Raw genomic sequence first — 15854 nt, 5'->3', positions numbered from 1 at the left:
AATATGGTGGTGGTCCAGTGGCTAAGACTCCACACTCCCAACGCAGGGGGCACAGGTTCAATCCCTGATCGGGGAACTAACATCCCACATGCCATGCAATGCAGCCGAAAAAAAAAAATTATAAATAACTTAAAAAAAATTTTTACACAGTAAATTTACCAACTTCCTGATCAGAATTTTAACTTAGAAATGGTTAAGTTCCTACCATTTTTTCCAGAATTACTGTAATTAAATTGGCCTTTATTTTGAATAAAATGAACTCATCATTCATTTAGTGATGTCAAAATTCAAAGCTTATTAAAGAAAAAAACTCAAATTTGTTAACTAGCCAATGTAAAAAAATCAGTCTATGGACTTCTTTTGAAGGTAGGTTTCTTGTGTCCCAAATATGTCTAATAGTCAGCCCTCCAGTCCACAGGTTTTGCATCCATGGATTTAACCAACCATGGCACAAAAACACTCAGGAAAAAAAAATTTTTCACTAAGTTTCAAAAAGCAAAACCTGAATTTGGCACATGGGCAACATGTTTACATGGCATTTACATTATTTGGTATTATCAGTAATGTGGAGGTGATGTGAAGTATACAGGAGGCTGTACATAGGTTCTATGGTACAGATGCCATTAGGGACTTGAGCATCTGTGAATTTTGATATCAGTAGGGTCCTGAAACAAATTCCCCCAAGGGACAATCTGTAATAGATTTTCACTCTATATTCAGGGTGTGACTTTCAAAGCCTTGAACAGAGCTTTAAATTTTGTAAAATTCATCAAGATGAAAAAATTTAGCTAATCTCCAGTCGAGACAATTTGTATTCCTTTTCCAAGGGTCAATACCATTTTGAAGTTCAATTATTCACTTTACATTCTAAGTTTCCTGGAGCAAAGTGAAGAAGGTAATGGAGCAAAGTGCATTTGGCGGAAGTTGGGGGGGCAGGGTGTGTGGGAAGGGGATTATTCCTGTCACTGCTTTCCCACTCAAGAAAGAATAGCAACATGAATGTGTGACAATCATACCATAGATACTACCTGGAATTCATTTTATTTTTTAAAAGGCGTATTACTAAAAGTTAAAATGCTTTACTATTACTATTAAGGTATCCGTGATATATACCTCACAACTGTTAAAACTGTACACTATCTATAAGAAAGCTAATTTAATATTGTCTTTTGAAATAATTCTTATATAATTAAATGAAAATAACAAAAGAATCAAATAAAGGTTGCATTTAAATAAGACACAGATTTACCAAGTATTTCCAGTTAAACACGAACTTAAAAACAAAAAACAACTGTCATTTAGCAATATTAAAAAAAAAAGACTTTAAATACATTTGACATTAATTCCACTGTATTCAAAACTGGAAATATATGTCAACTATTTATTAATTTAGTTTTTAGATAATTATTAACCATATCCAAAAATATATTCAAAAAATTCTCACAATATTAGCATGAAGGAAATGAAGCCTGAGGAATGCTGAAAATCACCAACAGTGGTTTGATAAAAAAATAAAATTCTTAAAGAATAATGAGCAAACTTCATTAGCCATGGATACACTCACATCTGTGTTTATAATTCAATCAGTAAATTACTTGTTAAAGTATTCATACTGAAGTCACTTGAGAAAGCCTAAGTTTAGCCAATATAAATAATCAAGATTTTCTTAATTTTTAACTTTTTTCAAGTTATTAAAATAACTCCATTTATTACTTTATTATTTATTCTAACCAAACACTTTACTAAATGTCTACATTGTAAAAAATACTGACATAAGATATTCATTCTAAAGGAAAACCTACAGTTAAGAAGACACATCACACAAGGGAATAAGACAGCTAAATGCATATGCAGGTAATCACTTTCAAAGTTCTAATTTAGAGTATTAGCCTGAAATCTGGACTCAGTGCATCCTTACCTGGATGTGGGAGTGTAAAAACAAAGAGAAAAGCTTTGAAGCTCATTCTTCATGATAAAAGTGTTTGCAAAACCATACTCACAAATTATGTTGAATATTCTTTCTTTACCCTCACAAATGCTGAATTCTGCACAACAGTTACACATCAAGTTTCTAATTTGTCTATATACATCACACGATTCAGGTATCAGCAAACTAAAGAGCCAGTGACCAAATATTTTAAGCTTCACAAGCCAAATACAGCCTCTGGTTGCAGTCACATATTCATCTTTTTATAACTATTTAAAAAGCTTCTAGCTCAAGGGTTTCCTCAAAGAAAACAGGTTTTGGTCCCTGGATCAGTTTGTCAACCTGGTTTTAATAGATTATCTATTTATACTGATTCCTATTTAAAAAACAAAACAAAAAACCCTGTATCATTAGATTCAGTGGGTAACAAATTTTTGCCATTTCTTTCACTTCTGGGGCTGGACCAGGTCCAAACCCTTTTTGTGTGGAGATTTTTGTTAAATATAATTACTTTTGAATCATGAGTTTTACTTCACCCCTAAATTAGTGATTGTGTCAAAATACTAAGTTTAAATTACTTTACAACGTGCTCCATTAACCACAAGTATCTTGTTAGACAGCTCAGGCTAGTCAGCAGAGATGCACAGCTGTCCATACCTAACTCCAGAGATATCCACAGTGAGCACAATGGATAAATGGCCCGCTCTCTCCAGTTGACCAAACAATGCTAACTAATTCCTAATTCTTTCAGTAGTTATAGCTGAAAGAGAAGCTTTTTTCTTAGCTCTGTGAAAGAAAAACCTAAACAGTCTCCTGCTGGGCTAGGGTTTCAGTTTGGGTTCTAGTGAAAACAAAGTTTTACTGGGAAACTGTTCAAAGCTTAAAAGTAAGATACAGTAAACACAATTTGTATTAGCAGAGCTTTGTTATAATTGGAAATATTTTTAAATGTTTTGCCAAATATAAGGTAAATTCTTAATTGCTAAGTGGGATATCAATTAGGAAAGTACCTTGGGTAAAGAAGGGGAACAAAATTTCTACCTACTGATGATGGAAAGCAATATAACTCAAAACTCTCTTTCACCTTTTACTTCAAATCTGGTACGAGGTATAATCAATTTAACAGTTTATGTCCAAATAATCACTTTAAAATAGTTTATTCATAGTGAAGTTTTACTTTGTTGTAAAGATATATGACTTCTAAACAAAGTGATGTGAAATGTTTGGTATTTCTCTTACTCAAGAACAAATTGGAAATAGGAAGGTAACAATATGTACACACAAAAATTGATATAAAATTCAATGGATATAATGAAACATACTTGTAAAGTAACAGATCCACAAACCCTTTACCTAGAGCATAAACTCAGAAATACAATCTGGAGAGAGACCATTTAATTATATAAGGTAGATGTGATGCCAGGAGGTATCTAATCTAAATTCTAATCCCAACCCATCAGTTGTGTAAAACCAGTATCAAGCTATTTAAATGCTTGAGTTTCCTCAAATATTGAAAGAAATAAAGATAAGGTACCTAGGACACACTAACTATTCAATCAACAATAGTTGTATTCATTAATACAATTTAACTTGCCTTTTGAAAATATAAGCTTAAAATGTAAATTCATCACCAAATGCATATAATTTCACTCAAATTGACTAAGAGTATAAAGTCACAGTATGACACAGAAGTTGTAATCAAGGACATAGGTTCAATTCTCTACTCTTTCAGCTTCTATGTCAGTTGTCAGTGATCATCAGATCATTTAATTTCTCTAACCTTGTTCCTTCACTGGTAAACGGGATAATACCTGCTGCTCTAATCAATTACAAAATTTAAAAAATCTACCTGTTAATTGCAAAGTGCTAAAGTATAGGAGTTAATCTTATTTTAATTTGAAAACAAATATAGAAAAGATTAAAAATTCTTCCTTAGAATTTCAATCACTTATAATTATCATTTCTTAGCCTTTTTCTATTATCTCAAAGTTTGAACAACAGTAAGAAAAAATTCATGATTACTATTCTGACCTGAGGGCACTTCAGTACAACTCAATTATAACTGAGTCTTCCAGCCATACTAATACCAATTTTTACTTCATAAATATCCAAACTTCAAGAGAGAATACTATACAATGTCTTAGAAGGTCAATACAAAAAAGGTTAGTGTTATTCACCATTAATAGTATGTCTGCAGAGAAAAACGGAAAACTTATCCATTAAGAACGAGGTGCTTCAAACTCCAGAACTAACTTACTGGATTAACAACAAAATGTTGATTTTAATATACTTTTAATGTGTATGTGAATTTTATTATTTTAAAAATATTATTATACTTCTTAAAGTGTAATACATGCATACATAATCACATAGATGTTGTAAGAAAATGTAGCATCATATATTATACTCAATTAATCTGAATTATTTCACCAGCCATACTTCTTCATTTCTTAATTCTAGCAGTTAACCTAATCTACTTATTCAATAAATACTTAATGAATGCCTGCTACATGCCAGATACAGTGCCAATCACTGGAGACAGAAAGAAAAAGAAGACAGTCTTTGGCCTAGAGCATTTCACACATTTAGGAGGGAAGACAATCTAGGAAGGATAGTTACAGAAATAAGAACAAAGCAAAACAAAACACTTGAGCATAAACAAGAGGGAACAAGTAACTGGGAAAAATCAGAAGACTTCACTAAGTGATAGACATATGAGACTGTGTGTGTAAATCATACATATAGATAAAAAGTTTGAGATCATGAAAGAAAATATCCAGAAAATAAGTCCTATTCCCTAGATAACGTAGATGGATAAGTTGGCCAAAGATGAGTCAGGGAGAGAATGGAGTCACTTTAATGGCACTCAACACTATGAATATACCCACTGTGGTGAAACTTTGGTAAATCTTTAAACAAGACTATGGCAACAGACTACGACTTTAAGACCACTGAGTGGCAATATGGAATCCCCAGTCAGGAAATCATTCCAACAGGCAGAAATAATGAAAACCTTACCCAAGGGCAGTAACAACAGGGACAGAAAAAGATATTTTATGTTCTTAGTTCTCTATACCTCTTCTCTGATCAACACAGCTAGGAATTTATTTCCCCATATATATATATATATATATATATACACATATATACACAAGCAGACAAATTCAAACTTTGGTGTTTTTCAATTTATTCTTCAAATTTATACTCATAAATCACATGGCATCTTTTAACAGTAATTAAACCTGAATTTTCAATCAACTTCCTTGTTAGACTATTTTGAGGAACTATAGAGAACTAATTTTAAGTCTTGAAGGACATTTATTTTTTAAATTACTATGAAAATTGTTTCCTAAGATATTGAGCACTAGGAAAATAGAAGAAATATACTGCCACAGAAGTAAAAGACCAACAATCTGTTTTTAAAGCATCTCTGAGTTTGAACTGATTTAGCTCTAAGTATATAAAACACTAAAAACCTTTCCAGACTAAAGAATATAATTTTTATTATTTATAATAGCAAAATCAGATGAAGGGATTTCATTTTAAAGACATACTGTGTTTTTTGTTGAAAATTTAAATAAACAATTATTTTGGCTAGGTCAGTGCAAGAAGCTATAAATACTTGCATAACTTTAAATCTCCAAATAATTACTTCAAATATTTCACCAATACAAGTTTTCACTAATCTACTTTAAAAGGTCAATTTGTATTTTCTATTGCAGCTAAGTAACCACAACAAACTTAAATTTTGTAAGGCTTATCTTTAAGATTTCAGATAATTTTCAATTTTGCTCTCCAATAAAGCCAGTTTTCAATATTCTATATTGTTCATGCTCATGCTCAGTTGCTAAGTTGTGTCCGACTCTTTACGACCCCAGGGACTGTAGCCCCCCAGGCTCCTCTGACTATATTTCCCAGGCAAGAATACTGGGGTGACTTGTCATTTCCTTTTCCAGGGGACATTCACAACCCAGGGATCAAACCCGTGTCTCCTGCATTGGTGGGTGGATTCTTTTACCTGCTGAGCCACTGGGGAAGTCTTAGTACCATTTACCCTGATTAGATCATTATTTTTAGTTATTACAGAAAGGTAACTGGTCAAAACCTATTCATTAGTACTGGCAAGGAGGAGGTGGTAAAATATAGTCTCACTGGTATCAAACTTTTAAGACATCTCTTTAAACAGCACATTACATTGATTCATCATTGATTTAAGTGATTTAATTAATAGAAAGCATAAGACCTTTCATTTAAACATCATATTAAAACAAACCTTTTATAGATGTTTTTGCCCCAACATAAGGAAACTTTTATGATACAATTTAAAAACTGGATTCACTAATGTAAATGCCCTTACAGTCTTAAAAAAAAAAAAAACAATGACTTTCCAATGCTTTATGTGAAATTGTATGCAGAATTCCAACATATAAAACACATAAAATGCAAAGCACAGCTCTGGTTGCTACACAGGTGGGATCCAGGTTACCCTCCCCAGGTCTCCCCTAGGCAGACCTGAAGCATCTCTGTGGAATGCCAAAAAACCAATCTTCTAAGTCCCTGTGACAAATAAATTATGAAATATCTGTTACCAAATAAAACAAGAAGATTCTTAAACAGGCAGCAATTCTCAAACATTTATAATCCATTAAAATATCTTGAAAATAAAGTTTGAACAAATATTTCAGAAAATACTCATACTGTACCCTTGCCTTAGACATTCTATTTTACATTATAACACACTAAGTACAAAATCAAGTAGCAAAAAACAATTCAATTATTCAAACCAAATAAATTTCCCAACCAAATAAATTTCCCAAACTTATCTAACAATGGAGACCTTGTTAGCAGAGTATCTACTATAACTCATTATATCAGAATTTCTCAAAAAATTGGAAATACGGCCATAAGGGATGTTAACTGAGATTACTGTCTGGGTCCAAACAGAACAGAGTTTAAAACCTTCACTACACGCCCCCAACAAATGATCTTCCCCTACTTTCCAGTGATACATTCTTTCACACCTATAGGTGGAAAGTAGAATTGTTACTGAGACCACAAAGTTAGATTACATACGCATGAAATGATTTTTTTTTCATTTTTAGAAGTAGCCAAACATCTTAAAAAAACGTACATTTTATCATTTTTATTTTTTCTCATTTATTTCTTCCCTCCCAACATACTTGAGGGATGTAGATCAACTGATAGAAGGGAGTGTTAGAGAGAAATAAACATAGATTAGGTTGAACATAACCATAGTTCTCCAAAGTCCTAAAAATAATCATATATTCCACAAATTGGGAACTACTTTTTGTTGAAATTTTCTCTGCAACTGCAAAGTTCTATAACAATATTTGGTTCCTTGTTCTTTTATTAAGTTTAAAAACAATCTAGGTTAATATTTCAAGGTATATTTTTTCATGCATCTTTTTATAAGGAAAATTAACAAAAGTAGTTTCATTCCAAAATGTTGTCTCTAAAAAAACTGGTTAATAATGAAAGCTTATCTGTTAAATTTATTTCCAGTAGTGGTATTTTTATTAACAGAGGTGCAGAAATGGAATACAGAGACTAAGGAATATCATTCAGTTTGGTCAATGTTTAAGTCTAAATTATTCCTATATATAAATTCACAAGATTATTTGTGAAAAATTCAAACAAAGAACCTCAAAAGCCACTAGTTACTTGATTTGATGAAATTCTCTATGCTTACAATATACAGGGCAAGTGTGTTTATCATATCTTTAATTCTATTCCTTATTATCAGGTTAAATAAAAATTTTAAATATACTAACCAAAAATTTCAGGTACAAACTGTTCTCTCCCCTAAATTTCTAGCTAATTAAACCCTGTCATTTGCTTTGGCTATGAAGACATGGCAGCAGCATTGAAAGATTAAATTCAACAGTCAATCTAACCACAATATATACAAAAGCTCATCTTTAGATCTTTACATTTCATAATTGAGTTTTAGCCATCTACAATTTCCAAAGAACTGCGCTGTGTCATAAACCCGCAACTGTTATTCACTATTATGTAGGCACACTAGATTAATACACGATACGGTTCGTCTCATTCAATTAAAACATTTTAAGAAATCAATTAATATTGTTTCATTTCCTAAACACGGGACTGTCAGACTTACCTGATTTGTCTGGCTACTTAAGTATGGCTCAAAATCATCATCATTTACAGCATCTTTTTGATGAATCGAACCGTTTTGTACTGAAACTAAAAAATACGTTTGTATTAGATGTATTGTAATTATCTTTATGAAACTCACAGAATAACCTAATATTTTCAGTATTTTTCAAGTCAGCCTGGAAAAAATTATCCTGAGTTCTTTGTTCTTTTCATTAGAAAACCCCCTTAAGGATGAACTTAATTTTGGATATAAATATTTATAAGGCACCGAAAACTTACAAATCTTGTGTATATATAAACCCAAGATCACATAAACACAAACTATATATATATACTTCCCACTACTAAAAACATAACATAAACATCTCAATTTCAACACTGTAGTAAGCAAACAGTTAAATTTAAATGTTGGAAGGGTTTGCTAATGCTGTATTTCAATCTAAAATAACCACTTCAGGCAGTGCTGTTGACAAGATAGACTTCTGAATGTGCTCTACCTTTGTTAAATCACTGTAACTATTCAGTCTATTAAAGACAAATAAAAAACCTTGTTTGGTAACCAAAGTTAAAATAAGTATCTTATGTATCTCCAGTTACAGTGACTAAAAATTCACTTGAAGTAGTATCACAATAAAATATTATCATAAAAAACCTAAATAAAAAGGGCCTTAATCCTAAACAATAAACAATGAAGACTTTTACAAGAAAGTTCAAATAAAACTAAGACACTGAAGATAACCATAATATTCTTGCAACATATGAAAACACCAGTTAGAGGCTGATTTATAATGCCATGTTTGTTCAGAGATCACTTCCATCAATGCTCTGTATAAAGCTGCTGTTCTGGACACTATCTTGGTACTTTTAAGCACAGATTCAAGGTGGTAAAAAGGCCCTTGGTGTGAGTCCCAAATCCAACCTTGAGAGGCTGGGAGATCTCAAGTTCATAATTTAGCCTCTCTAACTCTACTTCCCTGTTCAAGGAGGTTATTAATAGTACCTACTTCATCTCATCTGAGTATTCAATGACAGTATGTAATAATCTTGGATATTATTATTGTATAAAATATTACAAGATCCAAATAGGACTAAAAATTACTTTAGGACCACATTAACAAGTTTGCGACTAATATCTTAGGAACAAAAAAAAAGCCCTTCAATATCTGAAGATTTATTGCTGAAAATAGTGTATTTTTAAGTATAACCATTAAATATAAAATATTATAAATTAAGGTTAGGAGCAATGGATTTAAGTTGTGTGTTCTTGTATAATAGCATCTCTATTTTCCTTAATTTATTCCAACAAGTTTAGGGACCTAAACGAAATATACAAGTTGACAGAGACATGGGAACAAAGCTAGATAAAATCCCTTGTTTTTTGCCATTCTGGGTACCAATGATCACTCAAAAACTACTACTCTCTGAAGCCTTCAAAGTAGACCTCTCATGAATTCTCCACTGCCCCTCAAAGCCTCTAAGAGAAACCTGAAGGTCACCACAATCCTGGCTCCACTGAGGTGGTTTAACTGTATTTGATAAGGACTGTATCAATACTAGAGCTGAGCTGAATGTGCTCCCCAGGAGTTACATATGTAACAACTATTAGAAACAAAATTAAAGCGGAGGGTACCTTAAGTTATTTCTGGTGGACTAATCATTTCAGCCCAAAAGATTCTAATATACCTGTTCTTTACCAATCCTTTATCAAAAAGCTAGTTATGCCTGATCCATTAATCTCCTGAAAAACATTTCTTCACCACACTCCTGGACTGATACTTATGTGTCACTGGTAGGTATTCGCCAGTATCTGAAACAGCTACCTTGTATGAAATTACAACCATTTATCATTTATACTCACTATAGAGTCTCAGAAATTTATTCTACACTGCTAAAAGTTTTTTTAAAAGTACCTACTTATAATTAATCTAAATATATATTATACTGCTATTCTTACTCATTTCCTGTTCTTTCTCTTCTACAAGGATGAGACCAAGAAAATACTCCCAGGTCCAGTCTTTTATAAATGATGCATTAAAATGTCTTAACAAGTCCTAAAAGATTATTAAAGGACTATGTCAATCTAAGGATAAAAATATTTTGTTTCAAGTATTTCACTCATACTGACAAGCAATTTGCATCAAATTAGAATCTGAGTAAGAAGCTAGTCCTTGAATCTCAGAAGCATACCTTTCTTAAGGAAATTCAATTGTCTTAAAGACTCTAGGTTTTGAACATCCCTTAATGATAGTCTAATGTCTTGGAGACGCAAAGCCATTAAAAAGTAATGAAATCCCAGCCAATTCTATAGTCTGTACAAGTTCTTCAGGGAAAAAAGAACAGATGACTTACATGATTCTTCGCCTGTTTCCTCTGCTCTATGAAGCAGAGTCAAATCAAGATAGAACATGGGCCTTAGAAGTCAGGTGATTCTTTGCTCTGGTCCTGACTACATCAAGTTAGGAAAGTCAACAGATCTGTGCATCATGTTTCCCCACCTATAAAAACAGGGACAATACCATATACCCTCTATCTCCTTATAGGGATCTTTTGAGGATTAATAAAATGAAGCCTATTAACAACAGTAAAGTGCTTTGCAATCATTTCCAGAGTGGGTAGGGTGGGGAGAATATACAAAAGATACTGCCAAAATACAAGGCATTTTTCACTGCTTTCCTGAAACACTAAAAAAAGTCAAATTTAGCCTAATTTTCTAAAATTGTGGTACCAAACAATGAACATTTCCCTCTGCTCAGAGGGGTAGGGGAGGAAAGGAGGGAAAAGATAAATTCCTTTCCAAATATGTGCCTATTTTTAAACTTAAGGGAAAGGAGGAAACAGGCAGCAAGGCCTGAGGCTACAAGGAGCCTGGGATCTGACACTTTTTATCTGTGGTGCCTGCAAGGAAAGGAAACATTTTAATACACTTTTTAAAAAATATATACACTTTTATTCCAGCAAGCAAAAATTCAGCTTGTTAATAAATAAAATGATATTAAGTCAGCCTTAAATTATGGGCCAATAGGTACACAATTATCCTTAAATTTCTACTATCCTGAAGTACTACCCTGGCCAAGAATAACAGAGTTCTAATACTTAACATAGTGACAGCCTATCAATTATAAAGAATTCCAAAAAAAAAAAAGAATTCCAACTTATAAACAAGTAAACTTAACAGTGTTATTTATGCTTCAAAAGTATTTTTGTCTTACAAAGAGATTGATACAGAATTCTTTGCAAATTTTCGCTCCTTCAGTGCGTTTAAGGACATACAGAAAAATACTTGGTAGAAAATCAAGACATTAAAGCCTTTAAAAGACATTAGGCTGATGCTGTCAACTGAAGACTATTAAGAAAGGAAACTCACAGTCCCTGAAATCATACTAAATCAACTAAAAAGGAGTATGCTTTTCAAAACTTTGATAGTTCCTCAGAGATATGCATTTTTCGTAAGTTTGTTAAGTTTTGAATTTAACTTTCATACTCATCCTTAGAATACTGGGGCTTAGTTCAAGGAAAGTCCTTCTGCTTCATAAAAAGAAACAGAATAAATATAAAACGATTTTACTAGCTTGAAAACCAAGTCAACTAAGGCAGAGCAGTTTTTTTCCAACACAGTCACTCATCAGTTTGCTGGAGGTGCTGCCTTCTTGTAATTCTCCCCACAGAGGCATAAAAATACAAGTAATGTATATGTGTATCTGTGTACTTGGAGTATCCACCAATTTACAGCATCTTATGTGTTAGTCGCGCAGTTGTGTCCGACTCTTTTGAGACTTTATGGACTGTAGCCCACCAGGCTCCTCTGTCCACGGAATTCTCCAGGCCAAGAATACTGGATTGGGGAGCCACTCCCTTCTCTGGGGGATCTTCCTGACCAGGGAATGAACCCGTGTCTCCTGCACTGCAAGCAGATTCTTTACTGTCTGAACCACCAGGGAAGCCCCAGAAGCATCTTAAGTCATTACGAATACTTTTAGGCCAGTCGATATTTTTGCCCCTGCCATGTCTTAGGCAATAGCTTTCCTGCACCTTAATAACAGATGAGGTGAGGCAGCAAATATAATGGCTACTAAAGAGGTGGGTTATTTTAACTACAACAACCCTCAAAACATACAACAGGATTCAAGGCCAGAATTATTACGTTTATTTTACAGGGAGAGGGGAAATTCTGACCAAGAAGTGTAATGTGCTCAAGATCACTTGGCAAGTCAGTGGCCATAGGTAGTATTAGAACACAGGTCTCCTAGGGATCCTAGTCTACTGTATCCATGGGTAAAACTGTAAACTGTAGAAAGAAAGAAAATTTCTTCGAATAAACATTTATACAAATAAATACTTTGTATGTGTGACTAAATGTATCCAACTGAGGTGATACTGATGGATGAAAATAATTTTAATAACCTAAAATATTTGTAATCAATACACAATTTTGTTTATAGAAAATTTGTATCTCTAATATCAAAGATGTCATAAGGACACACCTAAGTTAAATGACTATGTCACAAACCATACTTATAGTAATGCTTTACAATGCTGGAGATACTCTATTTTGTTTTGTCAGACAAGTACTTCATAGAACTTGCACACTTACCTTAAAGCAGGTAACACAAAACACTTAGCATTTCAAATAGCCTTGCAAAGTGCCACCTCCCCACAGATCTAGGATAAAATAATTTATGCTAGGCAATAATGACCACAGATTTCACATATGTCTAAGTCTATATACTTTCTAATGGGCAGACCAGCATGAAAGAAATTAATGGATCATTCTCTTTAAATTTAGAAACCAATTTTTTTAAAACTCACATAAATCAGTATCAAATTGTGAGCTTTATGCTTACAACACAGAAAATAATTCTAAAATTAAAATCAGTCTAAAAATTAAAATTGCTGTTTATATATATATCTTTAATCAAAATGAAGCAATGGATTATCTAATACACTGCCATTACTAGCATCAAAAATTGTCAAAAAATTGTACAACTCAAAGAAAATTAACTAAATTGTGTATACAGAACTCAATCCTTTTAAATTTATTGAAATAGCTAATAAAAACCCTAAGAATATAAAGGACACTAATAAAAACATTGAATTTACATCTAAAAGGCTCTGCAGATTTTACTTTATAGGTAATACTTTGCAACAGAAATAAAAAACAGGACGCTTAATTCTGTTTAGCCTAATTTCAAGCCCTATTATAAAATGTAACAAATATATAGTTCACTGCAATGTTATTTAACTGGCACTGTCCCAAGAAAGCAGTTATTGTTCTACACTTATAAATGTCACATGATTAATGTCATGTTTCAGTCAGCTGACTGTATTGTTCCATATTAATAAATAAAAAATACACTCATTTTTTTAAATGCTCGAATTTCAATGTTACTTTTTTCCCTTCTAACTAAAGAGTAAACCACATAATCCTGGCAGGAACCTCACAAATTATTTCCTTCTCTGTCATTTCTAAAATACCATACTGAGTTAAACCTTTCAGGGCTACATAGCAAGATGACATGCCTGCTCAGTTTTGATCTCTAACAGGCTACTGCCTCAGTGTAACTGACTTCAACAGAACCAATGATTAACAATACAATTTTCACTAATGTAACAGAATAATTATGTGGGTTCCATGTTTCGATGTAAACCAGACATGTCGAGGAAAATGCCCACCTATCTACCTGCATTTGTTGGATCTGCAGAACTTACACAAAAAACAAACTATAAAATTAAATAAAGTCACTACAATTCATAACCAATACTTCCTTAAGTGAAGTACAACTAATAAAACTGTTACTTGTATCCTTTTGATTCCCATAAAAGTGGCTTCAAAGCAAGGAACTACCGAACTTTCAGACAGCATTCGGCTGCCTTAGCTGTGATGAACTGTTTTTCTAATTCTGCATTTCAAAAAAAAAACTCAAAAACAAAAAGGTCTTCACGTAGTTTAAGAGTATCATCAAACTAACAATGAAAAGATAAAAAAATATCCGAACTCACCTTTATTTCCTTGCCCTTTAGGTCTCTGTGTAGCAAGATGAAAGGTGTAGTAATAAGAAGGAAAAAACAGGGGGGGAAGAGAGGAAAAGTGTGTTAACCCGAGACGTTACCGGAGACAAGTTATTTTAAACAATCCGCGTAGGAGTGAAACCCACCACATCCTCCATCGCCACCGATCTCCCCACAATCCCGGTCCTGAAACCTCCCACCCGCCACTCGGAAGCCGTCTCCTCGGGCTCGCTCGCTCTCAGCCCCGCGTCTGCCGCCCTCGGGACGCGGCCGAAGGCCCGGGAGCGCAGTTCTGCCCGCACCTTCCGCGGCCCCGCGGCCGCCCGCCCGGGCCGCAGGCTCCGGGGGCACGGCGCACGCCCCAGCCCGGGCTGCGAGACCGCAGCAACTTGCGCCCCGGGCACCGTTACGGGCCGGGCAGCGGCGGCGACAGGGAGGAGCCGAAGCCCCAAGCGAGGGTGGAGCTCCGCGGCTCGGGCCTTCGCCAAGCCTGCGGCCTCTGCTCCCTCACCTGATCCACGCTAGTGGCTGACATTCTTCACCGCAACCCGAGAGCTGCTGCTGCTGCTGCTGCTACCGCCGCCGCCGCCGCCGCCTGGGCCTCTCCCTGTGCACTCACAGCAGTTGGCTGCCGCCCTCGGCCGAGAGGCTCTTCCTGCCGCCGCCGCTCGCTGAGAAGCCAGAAAGACGGCCTCGCGCTCGGGAGTTGGTGGAAGGGGCTCGTCTCTTCCGCTTGCACGCTCCTCTTCCCCTCTAGCTCTTCGCTTCTCGGGTCCACAATGGCGGACAGACTCCCCGGTCTCACTTCCGCTCCGAGCCTCCCTGACCTTCCGCTCTCCACTCTGACGTCCGCGCTCACCTCGCTCTTCCTCCCCCACCCTCCCGCCGCCGACCTTGGCTCCGCCCCCGCCTTGCCACGTCATCGGAGACGGGCCCGCGCGGTCGGCCCCTTGGCGCAGGCGCCGCGGTGGGAGCGCGCGAGAGGGACTGCGAGCGCCAACTTCCAGCGGTGCGTCTGTGCCATCCTTCTGTCCGGCTCTGAGGCCGCTGGGCGCGCGTCGGGGGTCGGCATCCGGGAGTGGGTCGGGAGTCGGACTCCGGCGCATTCTGTACAGGAAGTTAGCCTGGGAGGCTGGCGGAGTTGCTCGGGATTCTAGAGCTGGGCCGGCGCGAAGTGAGGGTTGGCAGGTAGGAACGCCGCAGCCGAGCCGAGGCCACCCCCAAAGCCGAGCCGCCCCCGGGACCGAGTTGCTGGCCCGGCCGGGAGCCAGCATATGCAGCGCTAGCGGCTGTGTTAGAGTTCTGGGCGCCGACACTTAACAGCACATAGCGGGTGCCCCGGCGAATATTCGTTCTCGCTAAACCCTAGGAGCATGGCAGGAATAACATATTCTGCCGTTCCCTCCGAGTTCAGACCGTGCCCTCCCCTGCGGATGATTTTGATGAATGAATAAAGTTACTTTGGGAAAGGTAAGCATAGTTGCCGAACGCTTTTTCAATCCTAAAAGGACAGACGTTTCAAGGTTCAAGAGAAACCGAGAAACTTACTCTTCTGCAAAACCAAAGGAACTGATTTGCAACATTTTGAATGTTTGGTTAAAATTACGTCTTTGCATTAAAGGCGAAGACTCCTTGCCTCACCGTGTGAATGTTGACTGTATATAAAGGAATAACTTAAATGGCCAAATCCTTACCTCAAAACCGTCGGATAAGAGATTAACTTTGTGTTTAACAATGCAACAATATTTTAGAAGCACTGAATGAAGTGAAGTGAAGTCGC

General features: G+C 35.9%; 1 protein-coding gene across 15 annotated transcripts in view; it reads right to left on the bottom strand.

Moving 5' to 3' along the window:
• Positions 1–14925, bottom strand: part of YTHDF3 (YTH N6-methyladenosine RNA binding protein F3) — a 33479-nt gene extending 18554 nt beyond the window's left edge. For 6 of the 15 annotated variants that reach the window (XM_070802591.1, XM_070802592.1, XM_070802595.1 and 3 more), the window contains exons 1-5: positions 14586–14836; positions 14066–14090; positions 10418–10563; positions 8070–8155; positions 6440–6484 (exon numbers count right to left, since the gene is read on the bottom strand). In XM_070802591.1, coding sequence (XP_070658692.1) covers positions 6440–6484; positions 8070–8155; positions 10418–10475 — 189 coding nt within the window. In that variant the 5' untranslated portion in view covers positions 10476–10563; positions 14066–14090; positions 14586–14836. Of the gene's footprint in view, positions 1–6439; positions 6485–8069; positions 8156–10417; positions 12605–12659; positions 12679–14065; positions 14091–14585 lie in introns of those variants that run through there. The other 9 variants (XM_070802594.1, XM_070802604.1, XM_070802597.1 and 6 more) reach the window with 9 other exon arrangements.
• Positions 14926–15854: the final 929 nt, after the last annotated feature.

The sequence above is a fragment of the Bos indicus genome, chromosome 14 (genome assembly GCF_029378745.1).
Source record: "Bos indicus isolate NIAB-ARS_2022 breed Sahiwal x Tharparkar chromosome 14, NIAB-ARS_B.indTharparkar_mat_pri_1.0, whole genome shotgun sequence".
NCBI classification, from domain to species: domain Eukaryota; kingdom Metazoa; phylum Chordata; class Mammalia; order Artiodactyla; family Bovidae; genus Bos; species Bos indicus.
Note: the sequence above shows the minus strand (reverse complement) of the source record. Positions and strands in the feature narration are given on the sequence as shown.